The sequence below is a fragment of the Sphaerodactylus townsendi genome, linkage group LG13 (genome assembly GCF_021028975.2).
Source record: "Sphaerodactylus townsendi isolate TG3544 linkage group LG13, MPM_Stown_v2.3, whole genome shotgun sequence".
In the NCBI taxonomy this organism is placed as follows: Eukaryota; Metazoa; Chordata; class Lepidosauria; order Squamata; family Sphaerodactylidae; genus Sphaerodactylus; species Sphaerodactylus townsendi.
Genome location: NC_059437.1, coordinates 34,977,863 through 35,002,910, shown reverse-complemented (window position 1 = coordinate 35,002,910; position 25,048 = coordinate 34,977,863). Strand labels below are relative to the sequence as shown.

Sequence of the window (25,048 nt, the reverse complement as noted above, 5' to 3'; positions counted from 1 at the left end):
ACCTTTCCTTTAAAAAAAGTAGAGGCAAGAAAAGATCTATCCTCTCCATCCAGTGAGGTAAAAGTAAATTCGGGAGCAGGTATAGTCTCTGCTGCTAAAGAACAGGCAGGGCTGGAACAAGGAGGTACTTGTTTCCAGCAAAAGGGATGATAACTCTACTTAATGGATGAGAGAAAGAATACCTTCCACTGATAAACAGTAAAAAATTTGGAATAGTCCTGTAAAACTATGTTAAGCTTTAAAAAATTATACTATTTGCTGCCCTTAGTAGCCAGCTTAGTATTCTTACTCAGACTGGCTTAAAGCAGTATTTCATGTATTTTTGACCTAGAAAACAAAAACATAGCGCTGTAGGCATAACTGTCAAAGCAATAGGATCCTCTGAAGATGCCAGCCACAGATGCAGGCAAAATGTCAGGATAAAATACTACTGGAACACAGCCATATGACCCAGAAAACCCACAACATCGTAGGGATTCTGGCCATGAAAGCCTTCGACAATAGGAAATTATTGCAGTGATTATAAAGCTTTAGTTGAGTACTTTATACTCAGTGTGTATAGTATGACAGCAGCCCCTATGTAAACACAGCTCTATTAAAATGACCTTCAAGATTCCAGAAGTAGCTGCTGCCAGCAGCTGACAGAACCCAACAAGACACCTGAATGTTCCTTTACACAGCAGAGACAGACAGCTTGTAGAATCGACTTTATTTACAGCATGAGTTTTTGGGAAAAAGTCACTTTAAAAAGCTATGAAACAATCTTACAGGGATGAGGCAGTGACTGCAAGTTGTAACACTTGAGTATTTTGTAAAAAGTGAATTCAGTCATTGATGGCCCATGTGGACTCCGTAATTTTTGAAGCAGTAGACAAGTCATTTCTCAACAGTAACTCCTAGTCATCCATCCTAGTCGCAGCATGCGGTTATGTTGCAAAACTTCAGCAGTTTGATTAACAGCTTAAATTTGCAAATCAGGCTGTTATTTTATTTTGGAGGCGGGGAAGGGACAGAACACCAAATTAGACTTCCCGCCACAAGGAGGCAGGAAGCGGAGGAGATGCAGTGATGCTTTAGCTGTTGCTATATGGTAAAAAAGCCATTTTAAAAAACTTAGTAAATTGAAAATTCACTGCTGAGAAACTAACCCAAGAGGCTGATCTGGGATTTGATCAAGCCTCTCCTTTCCAGAATACAGCTGGAAGTAGGACAGAATAGGGTTACTGTAACTACTGGCCATAAAGCACCGATGGTAGAAAGGGGAAATTAAAGGTCTGCTTTTGACCTTTAACTAGGTAAAAGCAATTTTAGAGGTTTCCCCAACAGAGGAAAGGACTTGCTATGCTTTAATCTGTCTAGGGGAGGCAGCTAGTAGATAACGTTTGCAACAACCCACATTCAGTGCTTAGGGAGATGCTGAAGGTCCCGATTTCAGTGCTGTTAGGAGCTTAAGTTATTTCCTTTGATAGGAGTAATGCAGGCTGTACAGTGGTCATTTTTCCTGCCAGTTATTGCCACCATGTTACATTACAAAAGATGCAGTGGAGAAACTGCAGAGGAGACCAAAGAGGCAAAGCAACTTCACCCTGTTCACTCACACTTGACATATGCACCTTTAATCTTAAAGAAGTCCCACATGTACAGTGAAAAGATTCAAACCATAGGCACACCAACTAAAGCTTAAGTTTACCAGCTACTCTTATGTACAGCTGTATAGGTTCAAAAAGCTATCTGATGGTTATATACAAAAAGTCATTTATACATTGGTCTGTACACAAGGGTCTATACATTTAATTCCCTGTGAGGAACCCTTAGCTGCTACCTCTACCCCAAGAGGATACCAGCACTTCATTCACATATTTTACAAAAAAAGCCAAACACAAAAAGTAGATGCTTCCAGAATTAAACTGGCACTGTCTTGCATCAGAGTTTCTTCTGGGTTCACTGTTCAGTCTATAATAGATCCTTTAGTCTCAATATAGACATGGAAACTGGGACAAATGCCATGTGCTTTTAGTCACTCAAAAAAAAAAAAGAATTTTGCACAAAGTGCTAAAACCAAAAGGGCCCCAAAAACAAATGCCAGTGAAGCACAGGAGGACAGACTCCCAAGGACATCTATGTCCAGTCAAAAGCAGCACAGGTACCTGCTCTCCCATGTGGCTATTCATTGCCGATACTCCAGTTCATCTACACTGATTACTTTGGATGGCATAGAAGGAAGAGGCTGCTGCAAGACATCTGAGCCAAACCATTTTGCAAGGCCAACAGGAGAGCCGCTTCGCTGGTTAGCACGATGGTCAAGCTGTGAGTGCATGTGAGAGAGTCCAGTCCGAGATGGCATATTCGGTGGAGTTGTCTGCACACCTATAGCAGATCCCTGTGCACTTGAGCCTGGGGGGGAAGAAGAGAACATAACTCTTGACTTGAGCACCAATACCAATGAGACTCAAAAGGAGGCTTGTGGTGGAGCATCTGTTTTCACACCTGGCCAGAAATTCTTTACTTTTATATACATAAACCAGTAAGGATTTCTTAGGTGGGAAGCTTGATCAAGGCTCACAATGCAGCGTTAGAAAAACCACCCCACTCTATGCCTATTAAAGGTTAATAAAGATAAAGAAAAAAAAAACCACCCCAGCAAACCACACTACAGGGTAAGCACAGATTCTCCAGTGCTGGTTATAGTTTGTGTTTTCTGACATTCACTTCCATTTGGGGCAGAACTACTTCATACACATACACTGGTAGCAATGCCGCCAAGCCCTCAGTTTCTAAAACTCTGAATCAGCAATAGGAAGCTCTAGCCTTCTAGGCTGCTGATTAGAGAGTTTTCATGCTAAGCAACTGAAACCAAGCTCTCCTTTTTCAGATATTTACAGACTCATGAACAACTGTCTGGAATCTGTAAGTGCAGGAATGGACTTGCTTTAATTCCATAGGAGCGAAGAGGACAGACCAAGAAATACTGAAGTGTAAACTCCACAATGCAAACACATGCTTTTAGGGTGACATCAAAAGCTACCTTACCCAGCACTTTTCAAGAACCTTAGCTGCCAGCAGAAGATATAACAAGGTTGCCAGAATACTGCATTCTGCTTTTTCCCCATGCACCTTCAGTAGCTTGCTAAGTCTATCTTTTGAGAATACCATGTACAAGTTCAAAAGTCCCAGTTCTTGTAAACCAGGCCTACCTGATCTCTGTAGCTGCTGCTGCATCACTGCCAGCTGCAGAGGTGTTCCAGAGCGTGGGTTCAAAAGAGGGTGGCCAGCTGTCGGCAGTGGGTAGCAAGCTTGACTAAGGATGGGAGCTGATACTCCTTGTAAGTGAGTCAAGTCTACTCCAGGAGGGATCACCCCTGGGGAAAAAAATCAAGAATGGGAGAAGCTGCAATCAATTTTGCACATTTCTAACCTAGAGACAGCAATTCAAACAATGGTTTGCAGTTTCAGCCAAACTACAACATCCGCCTTAATGTTATACATCAGGATGCGTGCCATTACATTTTCAGTTAGAAACTTAAGGTATTACTTCTCTGAAATGTAGTATTTTAAACCAAACATCTGTACCTTTAATTAGGTGAAACTGCTGAAAAACATTCTCACTGCATTCTTATAACTGCAGTCTAATCAAAAGACCAGTTTTCATAATGCTAATGGTTTTCACCCTCATGAGAAAAAAGGTTGCTCAAGTAGTATCCTTTCAAACCTTGTGACAGAGATCCTTTGTTTTATTTTATTTCCCATTATTTGAATAAAGTATACCTGCTTGCAGAAGAGGCGGAAGATGCTGTGGATGAACACCTTGTGCCAGCATCCTCTGGACTAATGCTGGGGGCAGTTGATGAGCAGGGCGTACCATTGGTACATGAGGAACCAGGGGAACCTGTTGGACAGGACGGAGAAAAGGTGCTCCAGGCACTGGAGAAGCGATGGTAGGAGTCTTTCTTCCAGTAGACTTCGGCCTGTAGTCTTGTTCTTTGGTGCAACGATTTGTCTGAGAAAGTGGTGTTGTACATGCTGAGCGCTGTAATGACACTAGCTTGGTACCAATGGAAGGAGCATTCTCTTGATCGACGTGGTCTACAGACCTAGGTGGCAGTAGGATCTCTGTGAAGAGAACACAACTTTTGAATGAAATAAAGGTAACAGAACTAGAACTCATCTCATTGCTGTCAAAACACCCTAGTTTTTGTACTATTTACAGGTTCCTCATTTGGCCTCTATGACACTTGATCTATAAAACTTCTGTCAATATCTTGCATTCCAGTCAGAAGCTTTACACCTTAAAGAAAGTGTTCTGCTCTCCTGAAGTTTGGTGTGTATTTTTAAAGTCACAATTTTGCAGGTGGTGGCAAGAATTTCCATGTGGACATAACTCTGGCTTGCTTTTAGATCCCTGTATCAACCAGACATTTGTTTCTCATTTTCAATCATGACACACAGTACCTTCATTCGCCCTTGGCCCATCATCTTTCTCACTGGATTTCAGTTTTGAAGGACTAGGTTCATCCTTGCTTTTGTCTTTGCTTTCGTACATCTTGCGTATTACTGAGGTAGGAGTAAAGGAAGGAGACAGCTGCAAAGAGCCAAACATCAGAAATGAACATCCAATATCACAAACCAGTCTCTACTAGCAAACAATATTCAGGGACGCTCCACAGCCAGTACCCAAGACCAGGAAATCAATTGAACGTAAATTAATGAGAATCACAAGGGGAAAGTGCAAAGGTTATTGAAGTGTCAAGTTCTGGAGCCAAAACACTCACTCATGTTACCCTGGTTGCACAGATTTTCATTGTGTACATCCCAATAACAGACTTAATGCCTTAAGTTCTTTCTCAGGTAATTTAAACAAACTCACACAACTTGGAACTAAAAACAGTTAAGTTCCAAATCCTTCATAGTGACAAGGTGGCACTAACCATGCTGGTGATGGAAGCAGCATGCGCTGGAGGAGATGTATTCCCTCTGTGGCCAAGAGGAGCAGGAGATTTAGTCATCCGTTGCTGCCTACGAAAGGGACATGTTATTGACACCCTTCCTTACAGTTCTGTTGGCAACTAAGCAACAGAATCACTGGGCCTACTTTTCACGTCTAAAGCAAAAACAATATATAGCAGTGACTCAAATTTTCCCAGGCAAGACATCAAGCCTGTCTATGACATATTATGAACATAGCATCTTGAAGTATTCACTCAGAGATAGTTAGGCTAATCAGTGGGGAAAGACAAGTCACTAGCTCATCAAGCCCTTCCAGTTCCCACTCTACTAGAATATTTCCACCATAAACTGTAGTGATCAGTCTGATCTCTATAAAGAGTTGAACACAATGACTTTTATGGATGCAAAGCAAAAAGTACTGAATTTAACCACATGAACTCAAATATTTTCTAAAACTGAAATTTTTGCAAGTCAGCACAGTTCTTTATTCCTAGGAATTATGAGATCTGAATTTCAACATTTGGAGCACCTTATGGACCACCTGCAAAAATGAGATAGGACAAAATGGAAGCAGCACTGAATTAGTCTGGCACTGGTCTAAGACGGCAGATTTGATGTTTGGGCTTACCTGTTCCTGAAGCCATCTCTGTTTTTGTCCATTTGGAGTTTACCAAAGCCTGGCTGGTAGAAGTTTGACATTTGCATGGCTAAGTCATGTGATAGAGAGTGTCCTTCTAATGCAGCTTGCTGTAACTCAAGTTGATTCATCTGAAGTGAAGGAAGCAGTATGAAATAATTAACAAGCAGAGCCTCAAGATAATCACGTACTACTAAAAGTAGTTGATTTTACTTGTTGCAGGATGCCAATACTTAAAAGTTTCACATTGACATAATCGTCAAGGTAGTATTTTCATATTACACAGTAGACCAGGGGTAGGGAACCTGCGGCTCGAGAGCCGCATGCGGCTCTTCTGCCCCTGCACTGTGGCTCCACAAGCTGAGCCGCTGGCCCTATCCTTGCCCACCCTGCAGGCAGCAGGGCGGGCGCACCAACTGCCCACTGTCGGCTGGGCCGTGCCACGGGCTTCCCCTCTCGCCCGCCCCATTAGAGCGGGGCGGGCACTTTCCCGGCGGCCAGAAGGGCCGAGCCGCCGGCTTCATCCTTGCCCGCCCTGCTGCCTGCAGGGTGGGCGCATCCATGCACTTCTCAGAATGAGCGGAGTAAAAGGTAAAAAAACCCTATATATATAGTGTTATCTTTATTTTAAATGTCAAAAATTATTTGCGGCTCCAAGTGTTTTCTTTTCCCATGGAAAAAGGGTCCAAATGGCTCTTTGAGTGTTAAAGGTTCCCGACCCCTGCAGTAGACTTACTACTCACGATTATGTAGTACAATTGCAGAATGGCAAATTATTTAGTCAAGCTGGCAGTTCAACTACTTAGAAGTTAAGCATTCCCTTGTGCTTCTCTACTCTGCACAAGCTAAATTAATTCAAAAATCTAGCACATTTTACCTAGTCCTAACTCCAAAGAGGTCAGGAGAGTGCACACTATTCAGAGAAGATTACAGAAGGTCTGGAGAAAAAACAAGGTGCAGCTAATTGTGAGCAGACAAGAATATGGGAGTTTCCTTCTTCAAACATCTAAGGCTTAGTAAATGGGTTATGGGCTAGTCTGCAGGAGGGGTAGTCTGATATAGATTCACCAACAGTAGCTGGTAAACTTAAGCCAACAGAAACCACAGACCAAGCAAACTAGACATTAATGGATCCAAAGTGAACAATTTTGGGAGAATAAATCATTAAACCTAATCCCAGCATCCAAAATGCCAGGCATCACATTTGTGGGAAGAGCATGTGACATCTGAGGGTGCCATTACGGGACAGTCTCTCTCTGGAAAGTATCAATCTTTGCTCTGAATGACGAGTATATGGAGTAGAGCTCTGAAAAATCATAGACTGGCTATTAGGTCTTCAAACCTTTTGGGCCAATCAACAAACACAAGATCATTTAAGTTCCTACCTCAACCCTCAATGTTCTGACTGTAGCTGAAAGCTGAGGTAAGCCCAAAATAACCCTCAGTTCTACACATACTGATCATAGAAAGTTCTGACTTTGCTCCTGACCACAAATACTCCTGACCACAAATACTGTCTTGTATTCTTGTGCAGCAGAAACAGCTTCAGTAAGCAGAAGTGGGACAACAGAAATCTATACCCAACCCTTCAGTATATATTTTATGTGACCTAAACCAAAGTTTCAAATCTTTTAACCACGTAGAAGGCAGATAGACTCAAGAGACAGGATGTCTTTTACAGTTTCTCTAATACAGGGACCCTTCATACTGGGCCTACAGCACTCAATCTTACACAACTTTCTATTCTTATTACCTGTTCATGGGCAGTAATATAAATCATGCTAAATCGCTAGCATATTGGTCCTGGTGCTTGCCACTGGGGTACACAGAGCACACCCTAACCTTTGACCAAAATGCTAATTCCTACTGTGGGTGGGGGAAGTTAACACTTCTTCCACCCTGGTGCTAGATTGTATAGGCCTAGCAGGTATGGTGCTGTCTTATGAGGACATCGCATTAATGCCATCTAATTGAAAATACCATTTTTGCTACACATACTACTCAATGTGACACCACCCCATGAGCCAGTAATACATCATGTGACCCTCATTCTATTTCTCTTTCGACCCACATTTCCAGATTACATCCTGAAAGGTAGAAAAGTTCAGAGTGTCACCTGTGCAGCAGCTGGGCTCATTGATTTCCTCATCCCCTGAAATGGATCACCAAGCAACTGCTGAGAACCTGGTCCAAAGCCTATAAAGACAACAACAGTAAGTCTCTATGGTGATTTAGGCCCCAAATACAGGTTTTTCTTGTTCTGATCTCTAAGACTGCATGCTAGTACAAGTTCAGAACAAATGTAGTATATGTAGTATATTCAGGCTCTCTGAAACAGAGAAGAAATGACTCATGAGTTAAGACAGCATTACAGTTTTGACCAAGGTATTATTCAAAGCCCTAGTCTGGCTTGTTGGAAGGTCTCATCTGAGGTAGATATCTAGGATGATAGGACGACTGAATGTCACAAATATCAGATTTATCAGAGGCAATCTAATAAGAAAGTTTTATAGAAAGCAGGTCTTCACCTATTGGGGTAGGAATTGGATGTCTCAAATAGTCAGCAGATGCAGCTCGGGTAGAAAACATCTGTGAAATTGGAGGAGATGGTGCTCTTTGGCCAAGGAGTGTTACAGGTTCCAAACCACTCATCAAGCCACTGAGGACATTGGTGGAAGTAGGTCTGCCAGCAGGTGGCCCAAGGATCTCCTTTGAAGGAAAAAAAAGCCCAGCAATTTAACTACTGATTTTCCTGGCAAGATTGACAACAATAGTACCAAGCTTTTCCCAAAAGTATACATCAGAATCAAATAAAGTCTTAAGAATTTACTCCTTGACTGGGCATTCTAGACAGCCTGTTGCAATAATTACCTCAGAATAATTGGTAAGGAAAATATTTAACTTTCCAAAACAGATTGATGTATATTTAAAACCAGACAAGGCAATAGCTTTTATATTTGCAAGGCTGCAACACAACTTGCCTATCCAGTCCAGCTCTGCTTGTTTAAGCTTTACAGTATGCAACCTTCATAAGTATTTGCCATAATGTGCTTTTGCACAGCAAATGTTAACATTAAATTTGTATTCACCCAAATCCAGACAATTTACCGATGCATAGAAAGTAGAAGAGATTTTAAAATTAACATTCTATCAAATGGTGTACTAGGATTCTAATACTTCACCCTGTCTTTGACTATAAAAATGGGCCCCCAAAATGGCTCATTACAAGAAAAAGATACTTCACACTACCTGTAAAATATTTTTTGTGGCTGGCTGCCCTGGCATCTCAGGAGGAGTTATCAAGTGGCTTTCTAGGGTTTGCTGGAAAGGAGGATACATTTTTACATGTCATTTCCATAGGTTAATGCTTATAAAACCATTTGTATGTACTCATCCTTTAAAGCCCTCTACCACATGCAGAAGTGAAAGCTAGCAAGTCAATTTCAGTGTTTAAACAAGTGTCAACCGAGCAAGTGAAGTTATGTGCCAGGCTGCAAAAAGGCCAGAGTTAGGCAGGCAGCCAGTTTTGACGGGAACATGTGACCTCATAGACCTTGTTTACCATACCAGAAGTAAACTGACATTAGTACAATTGAGTCAATGTGATATTCAGCAAAGCATCATCTAAAAATGTAGTTGTATTTTTGATGTGGAACAGTGAAGCTGTTGTATATTCCTTGGCTAATCCATTCACTGGTAGAATAAATCCTATATAATAAGCACATAACCCAAATGAAACACCCAGTTAATCACAGGAAGAGTAAGTACAAAGTGCAGTAGCTTGCGGGTTTCTCTTCAGTTGTTATCTCAGAAATGCTAGCCTTGCCTGCTCTGATGATCAAATAATCTCTCAGAATACTATGGTAGTCGAACACTTTGGATCAGGCATACCACTTAGCAAGTCACTCTGAGGTACCCTTTGGTTGACCACATCAGTTTAGAAATGTAACTGCATACTGTACTTCCAGCTCAAAAGCAGTTGTGATGAAGCTAACATAGAAAACTGACAGAGACGAGCTGCTGCTACTATAAAGGCTGAAGGCTACTCAGCAAGACCAAGCAGAAATATGGTATTTGCATAAGAGATGCAGGCAACATTCAGAATTCAGAACATTCAACTGTACAGAATGCAGCCTGGACTGATACTAGGCAGCTTTAATGTTTTATACCTCCAGCAGTGGATTTTAAAGAAATGCTACAGAAACTCTGAACATTTAGCACTGTTCTAGCTCTCATCTTCCCTGCCTTCACAGTTCAGGATAGAGACCCAAAGTTATATATTAGCAAGCAATTGCGTCTATAGCAGTAAGACTCTTTGAAGCTTGTGGAGAGCCACACCTACAATTATCAACCAAAAAAGCCACATTTTCTTCCATCCCTGCTATGAGGTCTATACTTCCCAGGCTCCTCTAGAGGCAGCTGTTTCAATTTATTTATTTGATTTGATTTATACTTTCCCTGAAGCCATCTGCCAATTATGAGGCCCTCTAGGCAATGGTCTTGCCAACTTTCCTGAAACATGGGGCAGGTGCAACAATGGAGAACAGTACCACATGTGGCTCCCGAGTCACACAGTATCATTGCTCTACAGCTTACAACCAGCATATAGAACAGCACAGAAATACTTCATATTTTCAGAATAGTTTCAGGAGCAATTCCTGTTGCATGACACAGCCAGAAAGACTACAGAGATGACCCAATCAGCTCATTTCAACAATATGGTTTTGTATTTTATGTACTCTAAGAATTACTCCTAGTACCCCCATCCCACCCCACCCCCACCCACAGGGAAACACTGCACTGAAGTGAAAGCTTGCTATAGCATTCAGGGAAAAGTCTCAGTACTGGAGTCTTCAGAGGCTGCAGTTACACAATACTGCCACAATACAGCCACATACAGCATGTCAAAGGAAAGTCTGTGTTTAGCCCACGTGTATACAACCCAAGTAAGTTGTTTCAGTTTACTCCCTAAACTTGACTGGCATATGAAATTCAGTACTAGCAAGTATTCTTTACTTACATTCACTTTAGGTTGTGAAGGGAGCGTTCCACTTGCCTTCATAGTACTGACTAACTTGTTGAAGGCAGACATATCACCATCCTTTTTAAGCTGCTGGGAGTCTGTCATGTTTAGTGCCTCGTCCACATGCTCTGCCATTAAAGGGGCAGCAGTTTTCCCCTCCTGACCCACTTTCAGGCCTTTCAGCCCAGCTTCCACTTCTTCTACTGAAAGTACAACTCCTGAATGTGCTGAGCAAGGGAAGGGGGAAGAGTTAAAAACATAACTGTTTTAGAGCAAGATTCAAAATTAAAAGGACATGAAGTTAAGTGTCAGCTTTCATCTAAACCACTTTGGACTGATTTTCTAGGCCATGCAAAAAATAAGCATATCAACATTCAATCAGTGGTTTTTGTTCTTGTTCTTGTATCAGAGGTTATTGTTCTCAGACCTTTCCAACAAACTAACAAGAAATAAAATGTTAGCTCAAAGATACCGGTATTCAAGTCACTGTATTACTGAACCTCTTAAATATGCAAAAGTTACAAGCCAGGAAATAAGTGTGTGTTCCCTTGAAAAAATGTACAGCACAACACAGTGCTAGAGTGCAATCAGTTACATTAAAAGCATAAGGCACAGTCCAGTGGGAAGCTCTCCCCATCCAAATGAATGGGAGTGCACCACAGTACTTCTTTGCGAATTGTGCTCTAAGGCAGTAAAAGGCAACATGCAATCTGTAAGCTAAGCAAGGCGCCAGGTTTGAATCTTGGCCATATTTCCACTCAAAAGGTCAAATCAGTGGTAGTTTAACTGCAACAATAAGCTACCGATGGTCTTCATGATTTTAAAGAAAGTGAATAGAGGCTTTTATTAATGCCAGATAGTTTAAGTAGCCTACAAAAGAGCATCTCTTTGCTTGTATGCAGATGAGCAGTATCTGGCATTTAGAAGGAGGTATTCTGCTTAGAAAAGGGTGTACTGCCATGTCATTTATTGATCCTTGTGTCGTGGATTCTGAGCCACAAGGACTATTCTGGGCAGCTGAAGAAGAACCACACAGACTTTTTAACAGGTCACTCAATTTGTAATTACAGCTACTATGCTCTCCTTGAACTTTGGAAACGTTTGAAATCTCATCAGCTCAACCACAGCTACTTGATTTTTCTCAGAAGCAGCGATCCAAACGACTAGTTGAACAGAAGTTTGTTGTACACATTGTCTTGAATTTACCAAAGTTGTAGCATTTGTGCTTTTTCAGAAGCTTTACAGAACGCATGTCACCTGCTTCTACCATCAAGTCAACAAAATTGAGATCGACAGCGCACTCCTGCATGGGAGCAGATGTCCAAATTCCCAATACTAGTCATGCCAGACCACAAAAGCATCACTAAACAGATCATGGTGTGCTCCAGTGCCCAGCCATATTCCTCTTTCCCCAAAGACTATGTGGGCAAGATGCTTCCAGTCAGTGATCAGAGGTGGGATTCAGAAGCACCACAGAGAAGGCAACAGTCTTTGGTTTCCATTAGGAATTGCAGGCCTAAGCAGCACACATAAACTCCTGGCCCTTAAGATCCTTTGCTATTTGCACAGAGGCATGTATTCAATTCACATGCCCGTTTTTCAACACATCTTGCAAAGTAGCAACAGAAAGCCATGAGATATAAATTGAGAATAAGACTTTGAATTAATATGGGAAGGAGCTCTACCAAGGATCACCCCTCTTCCAACCAAGCACAATAGTCCAGAATCCCTGGACAGATCATGGAAATTTGACTCTTCATGTTGGTTAAGACATATGGAAGAGCTGTCACGCTTACTTACTTCCAGAGATTTTGAAGTTTAAGCCCATGTAGAATCTCTTGAACGTGCAAAAACCACATGCACACAATTTCAAATCATTCATGCAAGTCTTCTGTTAACGTGTGATTTTAAAAACTTGAGCCCCAACCACCACTAGAAATTCCAGCATTTGTTGTTAAAGCACTCCTTTCCTATATTTTTTCTTCATAAGTATGGCTGCCATTTCATGTCCCAGACCTAGCCAATTCTTAATTCATTTTTAAATGCGATACTCAAAATAAACACCACAGACTCTGGAACGGCTGCTGAAAGTTTTGCCTAAGTTACTGAGCCAGTAGGTGTATTGGTGGAAACTTGGAAGCGTAAACAGCAAGACCTGTTCAAGTCACAAGCTTGGCAGTGCTTGATTTTTTCACCAGTTTCCAATATGGAAACAGATTCAGATGCCAGGAAAGGTTGATACTGGACCTTCAGTTACACCACAGGTTTCATTTAATCCTGCTGTCATCCTATGGATAAGGGTCAGATTACACCAAGGCAATGCAGATATCCATGGAAATCTCAGTAGCATTTAGTACTTCCTGGTTGAGAACCAAAACTTGGAGCTGAACGTGTTTTTGCCTAAGGCATCATAGGAGCACAACAGCAGAAGGGAAGACTTACTGCTCTCTCTAAGCTTCTCCTTGTTGGCTGAGAGACTTGAGAGGAGGGGTTTTAAGTCCACTTTGGCTTTCTGTAGCATTTCTAAGATGTCCACCTTGTTTTCTGAATGGTCTTCCAAAGGAATGGGAGCAAAGTAGTTTCCAGAGTTCTGACCAGGGGATAGAATGCCTTGTTCTAGACCTGAAACAGCAAAAACCAGGACTGTCTAGTACGATAGTATGCTAAGGAATCAAAAACACAATGAGGTTTCTCCTCCTCTTTGTAAAGATGCTGACACTGTTGTTCAAGATATTGCTTCACAAGCTGAAGCATCAGAATTTGCACAGTAAACAGTCAGTGTGGACGAATCCACAATTCTAAAACTTCCTAGCAGAAAGAAAACAGTGCACAAAAAGGCTAGATTACCTGCCAATCTTTCCAGCTCTTCATGAGGTGTAGATCTAAGGCTACTTGAAAGACTCCCAGAGCGACTAGGGTTGGAAAACCAGCGACTGAACCTACTGGCTGAGACTGAGCCTTCCCCCAACACATCTTCAATCATCTGCATTATAAGGGGAAATGAACAACATTTCAGACAAGTCTGATAAAGAGGCAAAAATTTGCAAAATTTCAGTAGACCTGTTGTTCCAGAATCCATAACATTCAGTTTCATTTCCAAAATTGCACTGCCTAAGCAGCCATGCTAAAACTGTGTGAAGGTGGTTTTGTCCTGAAAGTTTGCATGCTACTGTTGTAAGACATGTTTGGAAGATTGTTTTGCCTTACCTTTTTTTTTTTGGCAGAATCAAGCATACCACACACTGAAAACATGACCCACTATTCTGCATTGCTTTTGGTGGCCAAATGGCAGATACAGTAGGGCAGAGGGTCTGGAAGCAGAATTTTTTCCTACAGCAAGCTTACATTCTTCCAGTTAAACTGTTCAAGTGCCATTATGAAGCGAATTATGAAGATGGCTGTAGAATGTAGATCAACAACTCTGCATGATGGGACCATGTACAGAAAGGGAGGGGGCTCTGACAATCCTGAAGTTTGCTGAAAAATCCCCAAGCCCTTCCATTAGCTAAACCTCTCCCATAACACAGAATGCAAACCAATTTCATGAAATCTCAAGCTCACATTTCAAAGGCACCGTGTTGCTGACCAATGCAGTAAAGCAGGGGTGTCCAACTCTGGCGCTTCAGATGCTCATAGACTATTCCCAGCAGGGGCTGATGGAAAATATAGTCCATGAACATCTGAAACGCAAGAGTTGGACACTCCTGTAGTAAAGCCAGTGCTCAAGAAACTTCAGTGTGACTGCACCTTAGATAAAACTGTTGCAGCAAGGGGAGTGAGACAATAGAAAATAAGAGGTAGTATGAGAGCGAGAGCTAGAAGAGCAAAGGCAATGTGTGAGTGGGTTTGCATCTGCATGTCTGCAGATTCTCAACTTGTCTGAACTATTCTGAGCCTATATCAAAAGCCTGTGCAGTCACACAGGGTTGGATCTAGCAATCCAACACTGATCAGACACTTTTCATATTCCTTTCCCCAAAGACTATGTGGGCAATACTCATGTGGGTTTAGGGCAGTACTAAAGGAAGGGGATTTATTGCCCCACTTTTGCAATTCAAGTTCTCATGCAAGAGCCAAGGCAGCAACTTTGGCCTTAATGCTCTACATGGCAGACCTCCGACTCATGTCTATTTAGTCAAATGAGCAGAGTTAGTCAGCTGATGGACGGCTAGATCTATCCCTTTGTCCTTACAAAAAGTTACCTCCTCTGTAAAAAAAAGCTCCATATTCTCAGTTCTACTGCAAACATTTACCACCATTCAGTTATATCTGCCACCCCACAAAATTGAACCCAAGTTAGTTCCATGCCCTGGCTGTGTACTATTACAGGCAGACAACCACGCTCTCAAATGTCAAGATGCAAATAGCACATCACTAATTTAGTCTTCCAGAATGTTCTGTGGCCTCTTTTTGCTGAAGTGAGACATCATGTCTTCATGAAGAAGTGTCTCACTCCCACTATGCCACCATATGAATGGTAGCTCAAGTGAACTTGGCTGACAGGGCCAAAAACATTTCCTTTTCCCTTAAATACAAAGTTTTTTATTGCAGTAAAGACTCAGAAGCTATAAAGGCAACTGACTGCAGTTTAACCTCAGCAGGTACAACTTTAGATGAACACAAGTAGAGCTGCAGGACAGAGCAGCCTTCCCACACAGTTTTCATATGTTTTGGGTTAGTGTCCAGGATGTTTGTGCCTTTGGACTGTGCAACCCTCTGGGGCAGACTGGCAGATAATCAAAATGCATTTGCATATAAAGTCACATTATCAGTTCATGTGTGACAAAGTTTAATAATCCCAAGTTCTTAAAGGCATCTGGAATCCTTATTTTATAACTTTTCCTTTTGAAGCAAAAACTAAGAATTTGTTAGCATTAGAAAAGGCATAATTGCTGGTGACAGGGATCAGAGGCTACAATAGAAATGAATTCAGTACTAGCAATGAAGCGTGGCTGTAGAAGCCTCACAGAACAAGATTCAAGGAGTTCATTGGCTGCAATACTAGAATGATCTGAATGTACAGAGTTTAGAAATCTTTATATAGATTTACCAAAATTAAACAGGTTGTCAGTAGTCAGAATTGTCTATTATTCCCCTTATGCCTAAACCATGATTATCTCGAGATACTCAGACTTGATATAAGTCAGTGATGGTGAACCTTTTAAAGACCGAGTGCCCAAACTTGCAACCCAAAACCCACTTATTTATCACAAAGTGCCAACATGGCAATTCTGAGGTTTTAGTATAGAAAAAATGGTTGGCTCCAAGGCACGCGTTACTCGGGAGTAAACTTGGTGGAAGTTGGTGGCTTTGCTTTGAAGCAACTGTGCAACGCTTCCAACGGGTGAATCACGACCCTAGGAGGGTTTACTCAGACGCAAGCCCCATTGCCAGCAACAGAGCTTACTCCCAAGTAAAGGATCACGCTTTAGTTCTGCCCATGAAAATCAGTAGGGTTTAATAGCGCTTAACAGGGTTACCTACACTGCTTCCCCAAAACTAGGTCTTTCATGAACATAAACAGGATATGACTTTTGAAATTAAAACCATTTACATAGAAAACTATATTGTATACAGAAAAATTGCAGCTCAACTGATTTTTCCCCAACTTGAAAAGCTTCAAGTTTCACAAGTGATTCAGTGTCACGTGCAACCTTCCCAAAGAGTGTGAAGTAGCAGAACTTCTCCCTTATGCAGAAAGATGGCATTTGAGCGATCCATGTTTCAGACAAATGTATCCAAGTTTCCTATAAGTCACATGGATATGAAACCCTGCTACCAGATACTGTGCGTGAGTATACAGTGGCACCCATTCTAAGAGTGATTGCTCTAACACTCACCGAAGCCAAGCCAGGAACACTCTTATCCAGGTTGAAGAACTCATTGAAATCAAACTCTCCTGGAGCTGGTTCTGGCAATACCACTTCTCTTGGGACTTCTTGATCTGTTGTCATCTCCTGGCCCAGAACACCCTGCGTTTCCTCCTCTTCTGCTACTCCACCGTTGCATTCTATTGCTTGGAAAAATAAAACATAGCCGCGATAGTCTCCAGAAGTAGCTCAAGGCACTATGTTTCAGCTCTTGGGATTCTGTTATGTTTACAAGTGTTTAATTCACAGAAAGCTCCTTCAAAAGGACAGTTAATAAAATGCATCAGTTTAGTGGTAAATTCTGAAAAGAAATCACTTGACAATGCCTTAAAGATATAATGTGTCAGCTATGAACTAATAAGGAAAGATAATGAACTTTAATTTTAATTCCTCCCCCAAACATAATTCCTTCCAAGTGAGTAGTCAGCAATAGGGGAGAACTGAAGCAAAATCCAAATACCATTCAAATGTGCCTGTTTCAGAAAGATATACCACCACCAGCAGTGGCATAGTGGTTAAGAGCAGGTGCACTCTAGTCTGGAGAACCAGGTTTGATTCCCTGCTTTGCCTTGAGTTGTAGAGGCTTATCTGGGGAACTAGATTGGCCTGTGTACTCCAACACACGCCAGCTGGGTGACCTTGGGCTAGTCACAGTTCTTCCGAGCTCTCTCAGCCCCACCCACCTCACAGGGTGTTTGCTGGGGGGTGGGGAGGGAAAGGAGATTGTAACCCCCTTTGAGTCTCCTTACAGGAGAGAGAGGGGAGATATAAATCCAAACTTATTCTTCAATACTTTGCTTCCACACAGTGACTAAGTTAGATAGCTATAGTCTAACCACTCTTGCAATATTCATCCACTTTACAAATGCAACCATGAAATATTGCATACTGTAAAGTCTAGTGACAAACCAACTTTCAGTGATTGCTCCTGCTGGATGCATCAGTTCCAGTTCATTCACATTTCAGTGTGAAATACCTTCCTTCAGAGAAGTTGTGCGTCGCCTCGCTCGCTTTCTTCCTTTGTGTTCTTCCTCTAGAATTTTATCATCAAAGCCAGTTAGCTCAATGGTTTCTGACTGACTTGTGGGACCAGCAGAGAACCATTCCGGTTCCTCTTCCGTATAGGAGTCGTTCCTTCGACGCTCCCCAAAGACACGCTTGTTGTCTCCAAATTCTCGCTAAAGAATAAAAATGGCATAGGAAAGAACAGACTTATGATTCTTTGTAAGCAAAGTCTGTCAGATGAACATCCAGGGGATTCATTCCTAAAGAGGGAGAATGTATAACCTCATAAACAGAATTAAAAGGGAATATATTTACACCTCTAAAATGAATATTCCTCCCAGGATGTATATACACGTTTCAAATTTCATTTTTATGTTTGCTAATACCTGAAATTGTCAGAAGATCAGGTTAGCACTTGACAGTTTCGTCAACCATATTGCCCTGTCCTGTCCACACTAGCCTGTCTCCATCAGACCTCAGAAGTTAAGTAGTGTTGGCCCTGGTTAGTACTTTAATGGAAGACCATCAATGAAGTCACGGGATCCTACACAGAAGTAGGCAATGGCAAATCACTTCATCTCCTGGCTTTAAAAAATGCTATGGGGTCATGTATGGAAGTTTGGCTGGCTGAAAACATCCGGCACCATTCTACAGATCTCAAATTCTATGCTAATCAGAAGTCTACTTCAGCATTTCTTCTCCAACTAAATGCCTCTGAACAGTTTATCAACAGAACAAAACGCTGGGAGCAAGTAACAGGAAGTCACCTAGCCTTTGAGACAAACTTCTGTAACTACTGATGCCTTATAATTGCAAGTTTTTAAATTAAATGCATTATTTAGGTCATTTCAGTTCATCCCTAGAAGAAATCTGGCTTTAAAACAGAAGTGTGTGCAAGACATCTTTTTTTAGTCAATTCAACTGCACTGCTGTTTTCACGCAACATACGAACCACCCCATTAAAAACCCACAAACCATATTAGTTGCTTACAACATTATAAGCGCCCTTCTGATAATTTGCTATCTCCGCCTAAAGTAAAGTGTTTTATCACAGATATGAAACAGACACCATGTTCCAGTTACCCTTCTGCTTAGCTCAAGTACTGACCCTGAAACGCTTCTCTTTGTAATCCCTATCACGGTCTCTGTCTCTTGCGTCTCTTGAGTCCTTCTCGCTGCCTCGGTGGTCTTTATCAAAGTTCCGGGCAGAAATTATTCTCCCGCTGCCAATCCTGCGGCCACCTATAACACGAACACAGTCATTCTCCTTTTCCAGTGGGCTGCCTGCCCGGCGGGAGCCTACAGCAGCAGTGACGTGGCAGCCTCCTCCAAAACTTCGCCTCTGTGGACTTAGCACCACATCCAAGTCATCTTCTTTTACGCGCTCCCTTGGATCTGAAGATTTGAAGACAGTTTTAGTCATTTTGCATGCTGCAACAGTTTAAGGAGCTCAATAAAATTGCTTCTTGCAACTACAAAATGCTGCCACTTATTTTTGATTATTTAACACTAATGCAATGATGAATTTCAGTTAGAGATAGGGCCACACTGGAGATGTATCTGATGCAGCTTTAACGAACTGAGAGCAAGAACATAATGAGGAAGGAATAGGTTTGCTTCGACGGCAGGACAATTCACATACTTCAGAATTCATCAGAGATCCCTTAATTCCTGAACTGTTATTCTGTTTCAGTTTTTTGCTTTTATTTGTATTCTTTATAATAATGCTTCTTCATCTGGCTTCAGATGAAATGATTTCTGCCTGTGATTTCCAACACCCAGAGTGCAGTGCATGTGGGGTGGCACTGAACCCTTTACACAACAGAGCTTCCCTGCTAAACTTCAGATATGAGAAAAGGTTCCCATTATGTAAACCATTAAGATTTTCCCTTGTGAAGTCACATGAGGAGACATAGTGCTTTTTCCTCCACTCTTAGCCATGTCTGGCCTAATTGGTTCAGATGTAAGTAGGCATTTAATGTTGGCTTCTCCTTCTGAGGTTATATGGATAAGATACTTTTGGGATGTACTATCCCTGAACACCTGAAAATGTTAAAGTTTTCTGTTACATAAGGAGGCAATATTGCCACAACATAGATCCATAGCTTCCAAGCACCTTTATGATGCACTCACCTACTATCCTGCGGATAAGGGAAGTCCGATCTGCATCAGAATCCTTTTTAAGCCCTTCCACTGGTGAAGTTCTTCCAGAATTTGGATACAGTGATGCATGCCATTTTTCAGGGTCCCAAACACCATCACTACAGAGTTGCAAAGACCATGTTACTATTTTACAGCTCTATACATTTCTATTTCGATAACCAATTGTAATAGGAAAGTGTTTAGTCACTGACTGTTGTGGGTTTTCTCTCCAGAAAACACATCTTACGGTGACATGCCTCTGAAGATGCCAGTCATAAATGCAGCTGAAAGGTTATGAGCAAAACTACCAGTCCACAGTCACACAGCCCAGAAAACTCACAACAGCCAGTTGATTCCAGCCATTAAAGTCTTCAACAATATAAATGTTTAATCATCTTGTGTAGAGACCATTTTCTATTATATTTATACTAGTAAGATAGTGAGCTGACAGCACTGAGCCTAACACCTAATTCACATTCCATATTACCTTATCATATCATGTCTACATCTGAAACATACTTGTGAAAGCTCCTTTCTCAAATGAAGAACTACATCTATGGGCAACCCCAATCCACCACTATGAAATTGCCTGAACTGGCAAAACAAGGTCAATATCCTTCATTCTAGCATAATCGTTACTGCTCAATCTTTACAGATTAGCTACAATTCACTTTATTATTTGGTTGCATTTTAGATACATTGTATAGAACTTCAAATGTGAAAAGTCCTACCTGTTAAGCAGCCTGCCCAGCAGTAGATACCACACAAGCATTCTAGCTGTGTCTCCTTTATTAAAAAAGCAGTTGACACGAGCCAAGCTTTATGGCCTAGTCCAGGGTAGGAGGGAGAATCACTGTCATGAGGCACCTTATGCCAGCAGAAAGGCACTTACCTTAGTCAGCTTCTACCCCGGCTTTGCCTCCAGATATGTAATGACCTGAGGCATGGGCTTATGCCAACCTTTTGGTGGTATGAGCCCAATGGAGGGCTTTTTGGTGATGGAGAGTTTTTGTATTTTGCCTCCCCATGCTGCTGAAAAGCCCTCTGGAGGTGGTGAGGCAGTGACTGCCCTGGCCACTGAGGGCTCTGGATTGGGCTGTCAAACACATTATCCTCTACTGTAATCCTGAACTATATGGCAATTCCAAGTTCTATACGTTTTGGAAGCAATTTGCATCTCTGATGGCCATTAGGATGCCAAGCTAGAGACAAAAAGCATTCCAAATACGTTTCCAGATTAGTTGGTATTCAGATACACCTCACAATGCTACTTAGGCGTATGGGTGTAGATACAGCTAATTTGTCTGTCTGATAGTCAAGGTTTTAAAAATAATTACAAGAAAGTCTTGACACAAAATTCACCTTCAGTAGAACCAAAACATTTATAGGAGCAATGTTAGCAGCATTACAGACCTGCAGGAATTGAATTCACACATAATTTAGTAGAAATACCTGTCATATTTTTCAGAAAGACACGATGGCCTTTGTTTAGAATAGGGACGCTCTTTAATGTCCAACAGTTCTTCCTAGAGAAGAGAGAACAAACAAAACAGGCTCAACTTCAAAATTATTATGACCATCAGGACTTATTGCTGTTCACGGTCCACTTCATGCAATGTAAATAGCAAGAGTATGATTGGTTTCTCTTCAGTTAACAACTAGGTTATATCCTCTGCCAGAACTTAAATGACTGAGAATATGGCAAGAACATCCTGTGCACCAAAACTTTAAAATATTAATGTATTGTTGAAGTGTTTTGCAGCCAAACTCAACTGGTTGTTGTGGGCTTTCTGGGCTAGGTGATCTACCAGATCACGGCCACACAGCCTGGAAAGCCCGCAACAACCAGTTTAAAATATCAGTTTTTTAAATAGATCCTTGGATATGATTTCTTGCAATCAGTAAGCAATGCTGAACACACGCTACTGGGTAGTACCATGAGTCTGTTCAGAATGTCAAGACACCATTCAATGATCAATTCATTATTGCAGATATACTGCTCACATCTGCGATAATTTGCAGTTCTTTCTCAAGAACTGGGTATTTTTGCAATTTTGTTTGTAAAACACAAGACATTTATGCTTTCAAATTCCATATATATGCTAAACCAGGGGTCTGCAACCTATGGCTCTGGAACCGCATGCGGCTCTTTCAGCCTTATACTGCGGCTCCGCATGGCCTGGAGGTCGGAGGGTAGCGTTGGCATGTCCCTCCAGCCCTCCAGAGCAGCGCCGGAAGGAAAGGTGAGTGGAAGGGCCACCTCTCCGGCGCGGTAGATCTTCAGGGCCTTGGAAAATGGGTCCAAATGGCTCTTTGAGTGGTAAAGGTTGCCGACCCCTGTGCTAAACAGAATAATTTTATTTTCTAACCATGACACAATTGTTAACTTTTGTTAAACCACTGAAATATGTCTAATATCAAAGTACTGCGTATACTTTAATTCTTCCTGAAATTTCCAAACACCTGGCCTTTAGATTTCCAGAAATTTTATCTCTCTAGCAATCGTAAGAGAATACAGTAATGCCAAATAAAATCCTGAAGAGTGAACAAATGAGTTTTTGAGCTTACTCCTGGAGTCAAAGAAAATCTGTCGAGGCCTGGACTGGTTCAAAGTAGATTTGTGAAGATTGTCAAGTTGAACTATTATGGGTATGTATCACTGTTAGAGTGCAGCACAGTTTGACATCCTACTGAGACATCTTCTGGCATTTTGATAATTACTCTTAAGTGCTCAGTACAAATGATTTCATAAATAAGGTTTAACGCTTTCTGAAATGGAAATCAGAAGCAAGCATTCAGTAACTCAACCAGCTTAATTCAGTTGTGGCACGCCACTTGCACATGCCTTCCCCAGGATTGTCTTGTCAGAAAGAACAGTTCAGAAAAACTGTTAGAACAAACCCAGGACTGGCAAGGGAAAAGTTGACCTAGTACCATCCTTTGCAGCAGTTATTTTTTATCAGGTCTGTTTATATTATAGACTAGGACCCTATTTTAGGAGTACACAAACCTAATTTAGATCATTAGTACAAAAATAAAATTTGTGATAGATATTTAAATAAACTCTCATTTTAATATGGAAAGTGATCGTAAAAGTTTTAGGAAATGCCAGCAGTCCAAAAGTCCAAACTTTAACGAATTGCTACCTTTATTGCAGTATAATTCTGAGCTTTCATTTGCAAGATACTTTTGTGCAAGTTGTCAACGAGCCTGTTAGCAGGCTTTATTTATTAGTATTTCATACATCAGTATTTAAACAAGAGATGTGGCAGCTTACTTTTGTGTACCGATGAGGAAATTTCATTGCACCAGTTCGGTTAATATCAAGCAAAGTATCTCCATTCACAGCTTCTGTCAAGGCACCTCGCTTATCCATAACTGCTTGAAGACTTGAAGTATGCAACTGACCAAGAACATAAGTGAAATGTATCGTTAACATCTTACAACTACAGAAGTTTTTCTTCAAGCATTTCTTGTCACACATTTCTATACTACAGATAAACTCAATTTTTGCAGATGGGGGTCCATGTAGGTGTAGAAAACTTATAGGCATTTCAACATACTGATACAGCATTCAATTTTAATATCTTTTAAGCTGTAAACATATATTTAAACTTATTTCCAGTTTTGCCTGAGTTTTTTTTAAACTTATTTCCAGTTTTGCCTGAGTTCACAACGCTAAATGAAACATAGCCAGGACATCTGAAAGATAACTGGCTTACTCATATGCCTGCAAACTAGTCACGATCACAGGCCTAGTAAACTGTTAAATACTGTCCCCTCATTTAGCCAGACATCATGTAATTTCAGTATCAGATCAAGGCATTTTTGTAAACCTAGGTCTTTTCAAATTGGGAGTTGGATTAGGGCTTAACTAGTCTGCTAGCTTTATTTATTGATAGTTTCACTGTCTGTAGTTGGCTGGTTACTTTCATTTTAACATGTTTCTTGCTTGGTTGCTCTGCTTGCGATACATCTTTCATTTTCCTTTTTATCAGTTTGTGGAGGCTGTTAAGTTCTGTGCTTCCATTTGGGGATTGACTCAAGATAGTGGTTTCCAGCATGTAAGCATCCATTAGAGCTGCTAGGCCAATAGCCAGTATACAAGCATTCAGATGAACTATCAGTCTTCTACACATTCTTCCTAAGCAATGACCAGGCCACAACCCAGAATCAGTTACAGGAAACACTCTTCCTGTTCACACACTTCACCTGCTTCAACATACTCAAGAGCAACAGCATTTACATGGTAAGTGTAATGGGAGCAAGCATAGCATTTCTACACGTATACATTTGAATGTCTGCACAGCGATAAAGTCATCAATGTAGAATGTCACCCAAATACCAAGGTGGCCAGGTGAGCATGGTAGTCAGTCAGGCACACTCTAAGTATAACATTTCTCACTCAAAGAAATTGGCACAGTGTGTGGGACACGTTGCTGGACACCTCTGGCAGTTGACATTATGCTTCATAAGCTAATGAGCGTTTCCTCCCCCTTCTTTGGGAAGACACACACCCTTTATTGTGCTGGCAAGACGAAACCTGGCCCTTGACCAGTTTAAAGACAGCCTATGGCAACAGGGCACCCCGTAGCCAACCTACATAAGGGAACCCGCTCCCTTCTCCCACACTTAGGACGCTTCTTTCAGCTCCAAGAGTGCCTTGGAAGGTCTCATACACGTTCGGGGGGGTGGGGGGGTGGGGGTGGGTGGGTGAAGGAATATGGAGAAGAGGAAGGATGGGATAGACGAGAAACTCTGGCGGCCACTCTCCGAGGTGCGTGCCAGGGCCCAGTACCGGGTGGGAGGGTAGGAGAAGAGACGCGCTTGGGACGCTGCGGGCACTCCGACGCCACGCTACGTCAAGACCGAGCATTAACGACGACGACCCCTCAGGAGGCGGCTAAAGCGAAGGAAGCGCCACCTCCAGCTCCGGGGCTCGGCAGGTAGGGCTGGGAAGGGGACCTCCAGGCCCCACCCCGCCAGCAGGTGACTCAGCGGATCCTTCACCTGACCCAGGCCACGTACCACCAGCCTCGCGACCCGGCTGCTTCCGCCCACCAGGCGCGCTCCGGTACTCACTGTGGAGAAGGCGGGTCCCCGCCGCGGCGCTCGCCGGTTTGCCCACCCCTTCTGAGCCACGGGGGCCGTCGCGACCCCAGCCCCGCTACCGCTGCTCCTCTAGGCCGGGCAGGGCTCGCCCCACCGCGTCGGCTCAATCACGCGCCTCGCCTCATCCCCCCGCCCTCGCCGCCTCTCTCTCCCTGTCTCAGCCGCCGTAACCGGGGCCTTCATTCCCCACCCCTCCCCCCTTTAATAGGCATAGCGCATGCGCTAGGCTCGGCTTCCTCTCCCTCCGCCTCCCGCCTGCGTGCGCGCGCAGCATAGTTTTCTTCCGCGACATCGGAGGGGTCGTCTTCGGTATGT

The 25,048-nt window shown here is 42.2% G+C and overlaps 1 protein-coding gene across 2 annotated transcripts; it reads right to left on the bottom strand.

The window, feature by feature from the left end:
* Window positions 1-692: 692 nt before the first annotated feature.
* Window positions 693-24,929, bottom strand: EIF4ENIF1 (eukaryotic translation initiation factor 4E nuclear import factor 1). Of its 2 annotated transcripts, none has more exons than XM_048514488.1 (19): window positions 24,704-24,929; window positions 22,899-23,024; window positions 21,074-21,147; window positions 19,613-19,740; window positions 18,588-18,874; window positions 17,451-17,652; window positions 16,445-16,614; window positions 13,452-13,587; window positions 13,047-13,226; window positions 10,602-10,831; window positions 8,831-8,902; window positions 8,110-8,290; window positions 7,698-7,777; window positions 5,573-5,712; window positions 4,926-5,013; window positions 4,450-4,579; window positions 3,766-4,110; window positions 3,195-3,359; window positions 693-2,394 (listed from the first exon to the last, which is right to left on the bottom strand). In XM_048514488.1, exons 2-19 carry the CDS (start codon window positions 22,995-22,997, stop codon window positions 2,168-2,170), a joined length of 2,934 nt encoding a protein of 977 aa, XP_048370445.1. In that variant the 5' UTR covers window positions 22,998-23,024; window positions 24,704-24,929; the 3' UTR covers window positions 693-2,167. The 2 variants fall into 2 exon arrangements, with proteins under 2 accessions (XP_048370445.1, XP_048370444.1); XM_048514487.1 differs by having other exon boundaries at window positions 16,445-16,620; window positions 24,704-24,928.
* Between the last annotated feature and the right edge of the window lie 119 nt (window positions 24,930-25,048).